The 13,152-nt window shown below is 48.0% G+C and overlaps 1 protein-coding gene across 1 annotated transcript; it reads right to left on the bottom strand.

Moving 5' to 3' along the window:
• Positions 1-570: 570 nt before the first annotated feature.
• Positions 571-5,462, bottom strand: CYTL1 (cytokine like 1). Its single transcript, XM_027545411.1, has 4 exons — positions 5,247-5,462; positions 2,735-2,779; positions 2,459-2,587; positions 571-1,228 (listed from the first exon to the last, which is right to left on the bottom strand). Exons 1-4 carry the CDS (start codon positions 5,400-5,402, stop codon positions 1,145-1,147), a joined length of 414 nt encoding a protein of 137 aa, XP_027401212.1. The 5' UTR covers positions 5,403-5,462; the 3' UTR covers positions 571-1,144.
• Positions 5,463-13,152: the final 7,690 nt, after the last annotated feature.

Below are 13,152 nucleotides of genomic sequence, written 5' to 3'. Positions count from 1 at the left end.
AAAAGAAAGGAGAGAAAACAAAAAGACCCCTGGTGTGGTATGTGAGCTTTTAAAAAATCAATATTTGGAAACCTTTTCAGCAATCCAGTTACTTAACCGTGATGATACTGTTGATTTCATGAATTTATTAAGCAAGCATCCTTCACCTGCAGAAAACCAGCCTGGGTCACTGGGGAGAGTGTGGGCTTTGGAGCCCCTGAGTTCAATCCAGAATCCCCACTTACCAGCTGCTGACCTTGGGCAAGTTACCTAACCAACACGAGCCCCAGCCTCCTATGATGCCCATGTCTAGGTTTGTGATGAAACCTCGCTGAACCGATGTTTGTGAAATGTCAGGTACCGCACTGCCATGGATACAATGCAGGATACAGTCTTCCTCAAACATAAACTGCAACATCTTCTGATACTTTGAAAACAGATTTACACAAGTGGCTTGAAACAGACCAAGAAATACCTATGCTCGATGGAAAGAGGGAGAAAGACGTATCTTGCTAAAAGCAGCGACTTGCAGAAAGGGCAGGAAATAAACACCCTGACACCCACCTTGGATGGAATACAGCAGGACAGGTGTTTCTCACTGTAATGATAGTCTTTATTTGATTTTCATCACCTTTCAATGAAAGAGTGGTTCCCGTCAGCACTATGTCATTACAAACCTTACAAATACATCTTACAGGCAGTGAAATTTCTTCTAAAAAATGAAAGCTAACTGTAAGGAACATTTGCAATTGGAGAAGGTGTAAAATAGAAGCATGGTTAAATGTAAGTTGGTTTCTATCAAGAGAGAAAAATGGTACCACTACGCCATTGAAGTAGTACTACAAACATACTATTTTGCTTGTTTGGAAGCTGACCGTTCATATGAGAGAAGCTGATTTGCTCTTTTCTTCTCAGTGACCAAATCAAATGCTTGCATATCTAACCATCCTGGCAAGACAAAAACAGGGGGAATGAGAAGCAAAGCTTCTAATTATGTTCAGAATTGACTTCAAGGGTTAGGGAGCACAAGCTGTGGTTTTCAGAAGGTGAAGACAAACTCGTGACAGTTTCAAGGAGAGCTATGGGGGCCACGGCTTTAGCCTGTTGTGTCTGGGCAGCTGACATAACTTCATTCGCCCAGGTTCTGTCTCTGGTCTGAGCTGCCTTAGCTCTGATGATCCGGGAGGACTGTGGTTACTAGGACTGGGTATTCTAACGCATTGCAGTCATCCGTCAGGAACACCAAATCCTGAAAAAGATGTGCAATAAACAGGAACATCACTAAAGGTGGCCACAGAACTCATGCACAGCAATAGGGCTCCTGCTTATCCTCAAAGGCTGTTCAGTTGTTCCCCTTTGTGTGAAAACTTCACCCATTGAATCTCATATTCCTTTGTTATTGAATTCACGTGTGTGTGTGTTGGTTGACCAGATGGATGGATAGATGGGTAAAGAGCAACAACTCTGGGGCCAGGCACTGGGGATACCAGGAGTAACAGCAGTAGGTCTCACCCTCAAACACTTCAGAGTCAATAGTAGCATTCTCAGATTGTATTACAATTATGTTTTCCTCCTCTCTCCCCAGCACCACCAAGCAGAGAGAGGAATGAAGAGGGAAGTGGTGGAGTAGGAAATGCATGTCTCATCCCCGATGCAAAGTAACAAATACATCTTTTAAAAATATGTATTTATTTTTATTCTTTTGGCCATGCCAAGTCTTCTTTGTGGTGTGTGGGATCTAGTTCCCTGACCAGGGATCAAGCCTAAACAAATCTTAATAAAACTTAAAGCTAGAAATCTTAATAGCTGAGTACTAAAGTTTCCTGGGTCAGGCCTGGTGCTCGGCATTCTATGTGTAGTTACCTTCTTTATATGTTTAATCGCCTTGCTAGAGATCTTATTACCAAGGAGTTACTGCAGCGCCCAGCACACACATGGTCAGGGTGTAAGTATTATTATCCTACCAACATAATATCCTTCAATTATTATGAAGACAGGGGCTCAGGTCTGCCTGATGCTGAAGCTTGTGCCCCTAAGACCACATGACCCAACTTTCTATATCTAACCAGTGCTGATTCTCTGCTCTTCCTGTCTCCTTCCCCTCTGATGCGGACTCTTCCCATCACAGAGCACACCCAAAGCCTCTCCCCTAGAAAGTCTCCTCTAACCTGCTCTCCAGGACACGGGAGTTCTCAGAATTCCGCAGTTCTCATCCCACCCCATTTGACTGCCGGCAGAATCTGTTCTATACGATTTTCATATGGTCCTGGGTGCTGCAGGTGGGGCTGGTGGAGGTGGGGAGCCTTGTCCAGAGTCCCCAGCACTTGGCAAGAGCAACGGGGTTGAGGAAGGGCTTTGTGAACTGGAAGCACCCCATAAGCTTTTCTCTTTCTCCTCCTGATTCCCCTGTTCCTCTAACCCGTCTCTTAATTTCTTGACCCATAACAAGTAGGAAAAGAATGTTCAACGCGTCACTCACTCTCCTGCAGAAGGAGTTCATGATGGTGTACAGCTTCCGCACTTTGTCCTTCAAAGCGTCCACCTGGGCCAGCTTCCAGCAGTGGGGTGATGCCACGAAGTCCCGAAGCTTGGCCAACACGCAGTAATTCTGCGAGTGGATGACAGGGAGGGGTCTCGTGGGAGAAGTCAGTAGTCAGAGGGCCAGGAGCTGGGGCCGGCTGGTCCTTCTTCACCGGATGTCTCCCGACCCCCCACCCTGCCCCCCAACCCCCTGCGGCAGGCAGACCGCTCTTACGTGTATATCCAGATACAGCCTGGGCAGGTATCTCACACACGCCTCCTGTGGAAAGGGAAGTGGCTTTCTGGGATGCCCACAGGGACACACCCCTGTCACAGAAGTCTCTGTCAGCCCCCAGGCAGCTGGCCCAGCCCCAGGTCCCCAGGGACTTCCTTGATGCCGACATGCACATACACTCTTGTGCTGTCTGCCACATTCCCCCAGGGTCAACTGCTCTTCTAGAATTTAGAATGCAAACTTTATGTCATATACTATGAGTTAGGGAACTGTTTCATATATGCGTGTAGAGAGAGGGAGATGTACATAAATATGTAAGTGTGTATATATATATATATACACATAGAACATGTATATATACAGTTATAACTATATATATACAGTTCTATATATATAGTCTGGGGGCTTCCCAGGTGGCTCAGTGCTAAAGAACCACCTTGCCAATGCAGGAGAGGCAGGAGACGCAGGTTTGATCCCTGGGTTGGGAAGATCCCCTGGAGAAGGAAATGGCCACCCACTCCAGGATTCTTGCCTGGAGAATCTCATGGACAAAGGAGCCTGGCAAGCTACAGTCCACGGGGTAGCAAAAGAATTAGACATGGCTTAGTGACTGAACATGCATGCACGCATAACTGTAATCTAGATATAGTAGTACATGTAGCATATGCTATAGGAATAGAAAGCTGTATATATAGTTATATTTTTATATCACTCTGTTTTAGTTTTGCTTCTGTGCTGGCCCGAAACCCGAAAACCCAGATTCTGGTCTTTTCCAACCAGTAAATTCCCTGTTGCCGGGGATAGATCTCCTTCTTTTTGGTGACTCAGTTTCCCAGTTGTGAGGCTAGAGAGTTAGAACACATAATCTCTCCACTTCCTTCCAGCTCTGAATCTATGCATTTTAAGTTTTAAAATCATGTTTTTTTTTTTTTTTTTTTTTAAAGATGATTGCTCTACGTATTTGGGCTTCCCAGGTGGCACTTGTGATAAAGAATCTGCCTGCTAATGCAGGAGATGTAAGAGACGAGTGTTCGATTCCAGGGTTGGGAAGATCCCCTGGAGAAGGGCACGGCAACCCACTCTAGTATTCTTGCCTGGAGAATCCCATGGACAGAGGAGCCTGGTGGGCTATAGTCCGTGGGGTCGCAAAGAGTCGGACACGACTGAAGAGACTTAGCATACATGCACGCTCTATGCACCAGTGCTCGACACATCTAATAGCAAGGAATCTGTGGATAAATTAGGGTGCTTCAGAACAACCAAGTGCTGTTTCAAAGGAATATTATTTTGACGGCATTGTTAGAAAGTAAATTGCAGAACTGCTGTGCTGTTTGTTTCGATTTGTCTATACACACACACACACACACACACTTGGATTGGATACCTATGCACAGATCAAGAACTGAAATCCTATCCTCTGAATGTGATGGCAGCAGGTCACCTCTAGGTGGTAGGATTGCAGTAATATTTATTTTCTTCTTTGTCTTGTGCCTTTTCCAACTGTTTTCAAGCTGTATGAGCTTCATAACTTACGAAAAAATACGCATTATTTAACTTTCAAAAAGAAAACACGAAGGAGGTGTCAAGGTACCATAAGCCCCACATCTGAGAACAGTGCATCTTATGTGAAGGGTTCACAAGTGGTGAAGGGACACTTTTAAATTTTGCCAGAGCTTTGAAGTTTAATTCAGTTTGTATCTACACTGGAAGAGTGGTCAGGAGGCCAGATTTTAGCTCTGGGTGGCCCCTTAGAGACTCTGGGTTCCAAGCCCCTGCGTCTTCCGCTGAACAGAGCAGTGAGAACAGTGGCTGAAGTCCAGGGTTGTTTACACTGGGCAGACTGTGTCTGCATTCCAGTTTGCAACCCTCCAGCTGCCCAAAGTGTGTCTCACAGCTCAGGATGCTGAGATTCTCTGATTCGGCTAGATAATTTGCTCAGGTCCCATGGCAGGTGAGAGGTGGGGCCGGTTCAGGAGTCACCCCATCAGCTCCTACTGGTTAGTGGGGAGAATAAACAAGCTGAACTCCTTGGCCCTCCTTAAGTTGGGGTTCTACACTCTATGGGAACTTTTCTCCTCTCTCTCTCTGTCTGTCTGTCTTTAGATTTTAAAACAGATGCTCTGATATTTGCTAGCTTGTTGCTCTTCAGTCGCTACGTCGCGCCCGACTCTTTGGGACCCCATGAATTGCAGCACGCCAGGCTTCCCTGTCCTTCACTATCTCCCTGAGTTTGTTCACACTCATGTCCATTGAGTCAACTAGTTATAAACAAAAGTTTTGATGTCTTGGATTGCATTTTCTTTGTAGTAAAGAGGAAGCAGAAACGATGGTCATTTAATAGGATGGGACTAAAGCACAAATACCCTGGGAATTAACATTGACTGGAAAAGGAAAAGAGCATTTCCCCCCCACCCCTGGTCCCCTTCTAGCCCCCAGTCCAAAGGCAAATTTTTGAGAACTGGGTCTGCATGGACCTCCCATCCTCATTCAGGTGGGGGCTGAGGGCACTCACCGAGGGCTCGGTGGCCTGCAGGCTCTGGAAGTCAGAGGTGATCTCCCGGCTCAGGGCCAGCATCCGAGAGTAGCAGGTCGGGGGAGTCGGCCGTGTGGTGGGGAGCCCAGCCAGGAGCAGCAGCAGCAGCAGCAGGGGGAACACCTGGGCTGTCATGGTGCAAAGGCGGCCTGACTGCAGCCCAGGCCAGCCTCCCTTTTAAGCAGAGGTCTGGGGGTGGTCCTCCGAGACTCCTCTGTTTCCTGTGGGGCCCAGCCAAGGCCAAGGCCACGCCCACCTGGCTGGGGGACACTGGAGCCTTTCAGACCTGAAGCCCCCACCACCCCTGTTGAGAGAAGAGGCTGTCTGGACTGGGGTGCCGGACACTTGGAAGGGAAGTGGGGTCTTTCTCTCACACAACGTGCAATAGAATTTTCTCTCTTGGCAGGCGCTCTTCCTGAAGTGGCAGGACTGGTAGATGAAGGGAAGACGAGAGAGAGACAGGATGGATGAGTGGGTGGTTCAACCCTGGGGCAGTCAACCCTTTCAGTTAGAATGGGGACTGTTTTGTTTTTTAAACTGACTGATCTCTTGGAGCAGAACTGGATGGAATGGGGCTAAGGGACCAGAAGTGATGGATCGAGCATCAGTGATCCAGAACTTGGGATCAGGCAGCTGGGTATCACTATCCACCCGCCACTGACTGGCCAGCTGCCCTCTGAGCAGCTGCATCTCTGCATCTGGAAGATGGGCTCATGCTAGTATCTGAGGTAGGGGTGCGGGAGCATCCCCCAGGCTGGTCCACGCCAGGCTCCTGGCACGAGCCCTGGTACAGAGCAGACCCTCGGGAAGGGTGGGTTCTCCAAATGTCTCTCTCTCTTTTGTTCACTTGACTGCACCAGGACTTAGTTGTGGCATGCAAGATCTAGTTCCCTGACTGGGGATCGAACCTGGGCCCCCTGCATTGGGAGCACAGAGTCTTAGCCACTGGACCAGTAGGGAAGTCCCCTAAATATGTCTCTTTTAGCAATGATGCTCTGCAGGCTGCTCTCCTGTAAACATAGGAGCGTGGGTACCGGTTAAAGGAGTAAGCGCTGCGCTTAGGTGCTCAGTGGATCGAGTGGTCACCAGCTTCTTTGATGATCTTGGGCAAGTTTCTTAACTCTTCTCTCTTCTTAACTAGGGATGATAAGAGCGTGGTGAGGAATAAAAGATGCTGAGCTATTATCACAGCCGGAGCTAATGTCACTGTCTCGTTTCCTACAAGCGTCCCTGGGAGGCAGGGACAGAAAACAGTCCCATTTTCCAGGTGGGAAAATCGAGGCTCACAGAGTTCCAGCAATATGCCCAAGGTCGTAAAGCTAGAGGCAAATGGATCCCATGAGGCTCTGTGTTTTACCTGTTTCCCATTCTCCCACCTCACAGTGTGGAACTGGGGAGGAGCAGGATTCTTGCTGTCAGGGACTGAGCTCTTGGGCTGCCCAAGACCAAGGAACAAGCTGGGAGAAGGAGCTGTCAAAGGAGAAGGTTCTTCTTTAACACCGAGCATTGAATATGCACCAGCATGAGGCATCAGCCTAATTTATACCACTACACAGATGTTGTCACAAATGTCACGAACCTTACAGAAAGTCAGTAAAGTGGGTGGGATTATTCCCATTTCCCAGATGGAAAAACTGAGGGTCTCAGGGACAATGAAACTATCTGAGGTCACAAAGTCAATAAGGAGAGACAAAGCTGTAGACCTGTGTTTGCCTGTCTCCAAAGCCTGTCTCACTGCAGGGGGTGCAAAAGAGGGGTCAGTTGGGCACACATTCCCGGAAGAAAACAACCCATGGGGAGGACCAGAGGGTTAAGGGAAAGGAGGATGGTGTCCTGGATGTGGGGCGGCATCGAGGATCAACAGCAGGGATGAAAGTCCAGCTCCAGCCCGTCCTTGTCTCTGTTTGCCCTGAAAAATCACTTCCTGACCCTGGTGCCCATCCTCTGTCCATAAACAGAGCAGCACCTCCTGGGGCAGTTGGAGGTCCTTTCCCACCCTGACGTTCTATTTTGCTACTTCTCTGTGTTCAAGCCCCAGGCAGGGATCACAGCTTTCCCTTCCTGTTTGGTTTAGAGCCTGTTCTCTAAACACTTTAAGTGAGAGGGCCTGGGGACTGCCTCTTGGGTGCCCTCTCAGACTGGGCAGAACTGTGTGTGTTCTGGAGGTCCAAGTGGCAAACACAGATGTGTTTTCCTTCTGAATGAAGGGGTCTCCTCACTCCCTCCATGGTGGGGCCTGGGGTGTGGGCGTCCCTGGCAGACAAACCAGCCCCAGACGGGAATTCCAGTCTGCTTTGAAACGCCCCAGGGCTTCTGGACGTGCTCATCGAAGGAGCTTTAAACTCAGGACAGGGAAGAAAAACAAACCCATGCAGCAAAACAAGTCCTTGGACCGTCCGATCAAGGAGACGTCGCTGTGCTGGCAAACAGGCGTTTCTGCGCGCTTGATGGTGAGATAAATGTGTCGCAGGGAGACCCTGTCTGGTTCCACCCTGGACACGTGTGTTGCTGTTGATGGGGCTCCTTGGGCAAATCAGAAGCACCCTCTGCACCCTGAGCACCAAACATCCTGCTGAGCGGATCCTGTCTGTCTTCCCACGCGCCATGTGCGCCTTCTGCATCTTGGCTTGTCAGCACCCAGCACCCAGCTGGGCAGAGCGGATGCTCAGGAAAGCTTTGCTGAATTAACCTGGTGGCTGTTAATTTTGTTACTCAAAGCGAGGCACAAGTTCATTAAGAAATGCATAGAGCACAGCCTGACTCAGCTCCCCTGGCAGAGAGGCTAGACCCTGCCTGGATGCCAGTGGTCCCGGGGTTCCCCCGTGTGTGTCTGCTCACAAAGGTCTCCTGTGACACTGCCCTGCCTCCTATAGCCAGCCCCCTTCTCCGGCCCCTTCCCCAGCCCCTTCAGCATCAGGTTATACCATCTGGAATGTGAATGTTAAAAATCCAGGCTGGAATTTCCCCACAGACTAAAGCCTTTGTCTTCTTCCAAAGGTTCCTCCCAACTCCCTTGATGCAGGTGAGGAACAGAGGTCCCATCACAGGGACTTCATCATGCCAGGAGAGCTGAACAACCACAGCTAATGAGGGTGTGAATGCTTCTCAGCTAGAATGGTATCTTCCAGGCATTTTCTTTAAAGGGATTCTTCATTCATTCTCCGGACTCTTCTTTATTTATTGAGAATCTAGTGTGTGCAAGCCTGAGATGGACATTAGGATAAGAGTGGATGATGGGAATGCTGTCCTCAGCAAGGAGAGGGAAGACCAATTTACTCACTGAACAAGGGAAAGGGGGTGAAAATCCTGGTGTCCCAGGAACCACTCCCTGGTGATGGCTCCATCTGTGAGGAGTGTTGTGGGGATGTGGGACAGGCATGGGTGTGAGGGATAGGGGAGTGTGAGACAGTGAAAGAGAAAGGGAATTTGGAAGATGCTATGCTGCAGGCTTCTTTGAAGACAGAGGAAGAGGCCACAAGCCAAGGAATGCAGGAAGCCATGAGAAGCTGAAAGGGGGAAAGAAAAAAAAAAAAAGATCGTTCCCTAGAGCCTCCAGACCCAACTTCTGCCCTCCAGAATTGTGAGATAGTCAATTTCTGTTGTTTTAAGTCATTCCGTTTATAGTGATTTTGTTACAGCAGCAACAGAAAACTAATATACTGTCTCTCTGGGGTTCTGTAGGAGAACAGAGATCAAGGCTGCAAGGAACTTGGAAATGATCTGCCTCAACCCGCCTGAAGCTTGTGCTTCTTTTACAGCTTCCTTGTCAAGCATTCATCCAGAGTCTGCTTGTATACCTCCCTGGATGGGGAGCTCATTACTCTTTAAGACTCTTTTCTGTGATCTAAAACTCCAGTACCTTCTATTACAGAACAGCCCTGGGTGGTTCTCAGCCCTCTGTCTGTCTGTCACCGCTTGTCCCTGTCCCTCAGCATCGACTCTTTTTCTAAGCAAGCAATTTCATAAACATTTTCCCATGGGCAATGACTTCAAGATCCTTTTCCACAATTACATCTACATCTCTATTACCATCTCTCTGCCCAGGGTCCTTTCTCCTTCCAGTAGCCATTCCAAAAGCAGAAATTCATGCTGGCTGGCCTCTGTTTCATGTTTTCCCCTGGTTCCTTGAGGCCTGGAAGATTGTCTGAGGTCTGTGGCCTGGTCCACGCCAAGCTCTTTAGCCATCTCTGCCAGTCTTTCCCACACTTTTTATCAGGTACTGACAATGACAATGATGCAGTAATGATGGTGATGATAAACTAATCCTGGAATGCTGCCTTCTTCCAAGTCCTGTGCAAGGATTAATGCATTCGGTCTAGTCTCATCATTCAAGGGCACTGAGGCACAGAAAGGTAAATTTAGTTGAATCACACAGCATTAGCAATCCCTAGGGTTTGTGGTTACCGCGTGCAAGTGATCTTTGGCCTTCTTATGTGCCATTCTCTTTTCTTGCAATGTCTTTCCCCAGCCTTGCTTGTTCCTGGTTTGTTTCTTCTTACCTGCCAGACCAAGCTGAAATGTCACTTTCTCCAGGAAGCCTGCCTTGCTGGATTAGGTTCCTTCCACTTGCTCACACAGGCTCCCATGGCCCCTTCACTCTCCTTGGCTTTGACATGTCCACTTGTTCATCTATCCCCTACAGGCAGAGCAAATCTCCTATCTGTCTTTTTGTCCACAGCAAGGAGGCCTGTAAACATCTCCCCACTAAATGGTAATGACTGTTCCTTTATCCATCCTGGTCTGTATCAATGTGTCTCCCACTAGCTGGAATCCAGATTGGAACCCAGCCCTCTTTGAAAGGTCTGCTCAGAACTATCACCTCCTTTGTTTGGGCCCCTCTTGTGTCAGTTAGGACTAAAAGTTGTGAGTTACAGAAAACACAGCTTGAGATACCCATGGCCAGACTTTTTAAAATATTCAACTGAAACATACTGGCAGTAGTGTGGAGCTCAGGAATGGTTTGATCTAGGAACTCAAAGAAGTCACCAGGAAATCATCTTATTCTGTGTCCCTATTCCATGCTATGATGGTCTTTTGACATGTCAGCTCTTCCAGACTAAAATCCCTGGTTATTCAACCACATGCTACTCCAGATGTGAAGGTATTTGTAGATGTGATCAAAGTCTACACGCAGTTGAATTTAAGGAAGGGAAATTATTCTAGATGTTCTAGGTGGGCTTGATTCAATCAGTTGAACAATGTTAAGAGTAGAGCTAAAGAAGAAGAACTTCCCTGAAGGAGAAGAAATTCTGTTTATGGAATAGATTCAGTCCATCCCTGTGAGTTCTAGCTAGCCCTTCCTCACAGCCTGCCCTGATGTTTTGGACTTTCGTGGCCATCCACCACAACCATGTCAGCTGATTCTTTAGGGTAAAATAATCTCTTATAATGTCTCTGCTTCTGTTTCTGTGATTGAACCTGAACTGACACATATGTGACTGACTGCATCCAGGTGTCTGTGTGGTCACAAAGTGGCTGCCAGTAGAGTCTATCACATATGCTATCCCATCCCTGTCCAGGGAGGACACATGCCATCTCATCCCCTGACCACTGAAGGAAATCCTAAGCTTTGTGCTGCTAGTAGAGCCTACTGTGTCTGTCTTGTGATCTTGTGTTTTCATAGTCTGGGACTCCTTTTTAGTACTTCTAGGTAAAAAGCTCTCAACTTTTTCCTCCTGGCTGTTCAGACTGGCATATTCCATAAGTGATGCAGGTAATGAGGGAAATACTTGTGTTCTCAGCCCTAGGGAGTTGTGGGAAATTCCTGAACAGACCAGAAGAAATAGGAACTCTTTGTTACTTGGCTCAGACACAGAATCACACCTTTTCAAGTGTTCTGTGTGTTCTTGCCCTATACCTGTTTATAATGGCAGTCGAGGCTGAAATGGCCATGGCCAATCTCAGATCTCTGTTGCCCAAATTCCAGCCAGTAGCTGTTTTTGCCAGCCATTGGAAGAGCCTGGTGGCAGTTTCCATCCTGTGAAAAACATTACTCTAGACACACAAGGAGTCTGAGATGCTGACCTTAGGGGCTGGTGGTGGAGGCCACTTCTCTAGCAAAGAGACCACCTCCGGGTCCCTCCTTCCTGCCTGCATTCTGAGGTTAGAAACTAGGGGCCAGTGATGCCTGTGCCGTCCTAACCCAGCAGGGACAGCTGGGAGGTATTTGAGGGAGGGGTGTAGCTTGAACAACTAGCCTTAATGTTGCCTCCAGGGTTCCTGTTGACAGCAGTGTTCCTTTGGTTAAAAGCCTCACGTATCCCCCTGTTTGTGTGCTATATTTTGAGCTTGTTGCTTGCGCTCTTGGCAAACCCCAGTGGAAAGTTGGCCCACATGGTCCAGAGTGAAGGAATGAAGACAAACACCGAGGCCGGGTTTTGCTTTGGGGCAGTAATTCCGAAAATAATCCCACACTTTAGAATAGAGACCCCTCTATAAGCCTCAAAACATAGGTTCAAATTTTAATAGGGAACAGTGTGCAAGACAAATTCTCCCAAACGTTTTCTTTGGGTCTGTTTTTGCAGAAAAGACTCAGAACAAGTCCTTCAAGAAAAATTCCAGTTTGGCTTTGCAGAAAGAGTGCAGACATTGGAGGGATACAGACTTTAGTTTAAATCTCACTTCTGTTATGTAATGGTGCAAATCTTGTCACCCTTTGGTTTCCTCTGAAGAGTGGGGTTTATAACATTTATCGCCCAGAGTTCCTGTGAAGATGAAATAAACATGAAATGGCTGGAATGACTGCGGGGGCTGTGGTTTTCATTTCTTTATTTTCATTTTTCCTGCCCCACCCCTCCCCGCCCCCAGTTATGGACCTTGGTCATTCACTCCATCTTAAGCCAGTTCTTCCCTCCCCACCATGGTAATGGTGATAGCCCATGCATGCTAAGTCACTTCAGTCCTGTCTGGCTCTTTGTGATTCCATGGACCATAGCCCACCAGGCTCCTCTGTCCATGAGATTTTCGTAAACAAGAATACTGGAATGGGTTGCCATGACCTTCTCCAGGGGATCTTCCTGACCCAGGGATAGAACCCGTGTCTCTTCTCCTGCATTGGCAGGCAGGTTCTTTACCACTACCAGCTAGCATCCTTCCCTGGGATGAACTGATGGGTGAAGGAAGGAAATCATTCTCATTCCACCAGTGTTCCCACGTGGTTGCCAGTAATTATGTCTCCTGTGCTGGAGTAGCTGCTGTGCTGGAGGCACTGTCAAGACCAGAAGCAGAGCTGGGAGATGGATGGAGAACTGGGAACCTCAGTCATACAGTCATAAGGAACTGGGTCTGTCAGTAACCTGAATGAGTTTGGAGTCTGAATGAGTCCTGATGGAACTACCTCCCTGATTCTAGTCCCAGGGGCCCAGTCCTGGAATTCCCCCATGGACTCTGTAAGCCATCCTGGGGTCTTTTCTAGCTACAGACCTAGGGTTTCTTTTTGGTTAGAGCTGGTTTCAGTGAGGTTTTTTTCTCTGTCTTGCAAAGAAAAAGGTCCTGAATGATATAGTAACCAGCAGAGTGCTCACTGGAGAACTGGTGCTCACAGCCATTGCCTTCTCTTTGATGATTCACCCTTTGTGGCAATCACTGGTGCTCGTCATCAAATACATCCAGTTTCCTCTTTCCTGAACCCATGCCAGGATTGAGCTTCCCTGGCCCCTTGAAATTATGTGAGGCCACCTGAGTTATTTTGTGCAATGATACGTAAGAGGACATGATGGGTTTTGCTTCCAGGCAGAAGCTTTAAGAGCCCGTGCATGCTTTGCTACTTTCCCTTTCTCTCTGCGATGCGACCACAGAGTCAGAGATGGTGGCTGAGATGAAGACCTGGAGCTGTACCCCAGCCCACCTGTGGTGTGGACTAGGGTTTGTTTGTTATAACAGCAGA

The sequence above is a fragment of the Bos indicus x Bos taurus genome, chromosome 6 (genome assembly GCF_003369695.1).
Source record: "Bos indicus x Bos taurus breed Angus x Brahman F1 hybrid chromosome 6, Bos_hybrid_MaternalHap_v2.0, whole genome shotgun sequence".
Lineage (NCBI taxonomy): Eukaryota > Metazoa > Chordata > Mammalia > Artiodactyla > Bovidae > Bos > Bos indicus x Bos taurus.
The sequence above is the reverse complement of the archived record's forward strand: the minus strand, read 5'-3'. Positions and strand labels throughout refer to the sequence as shown.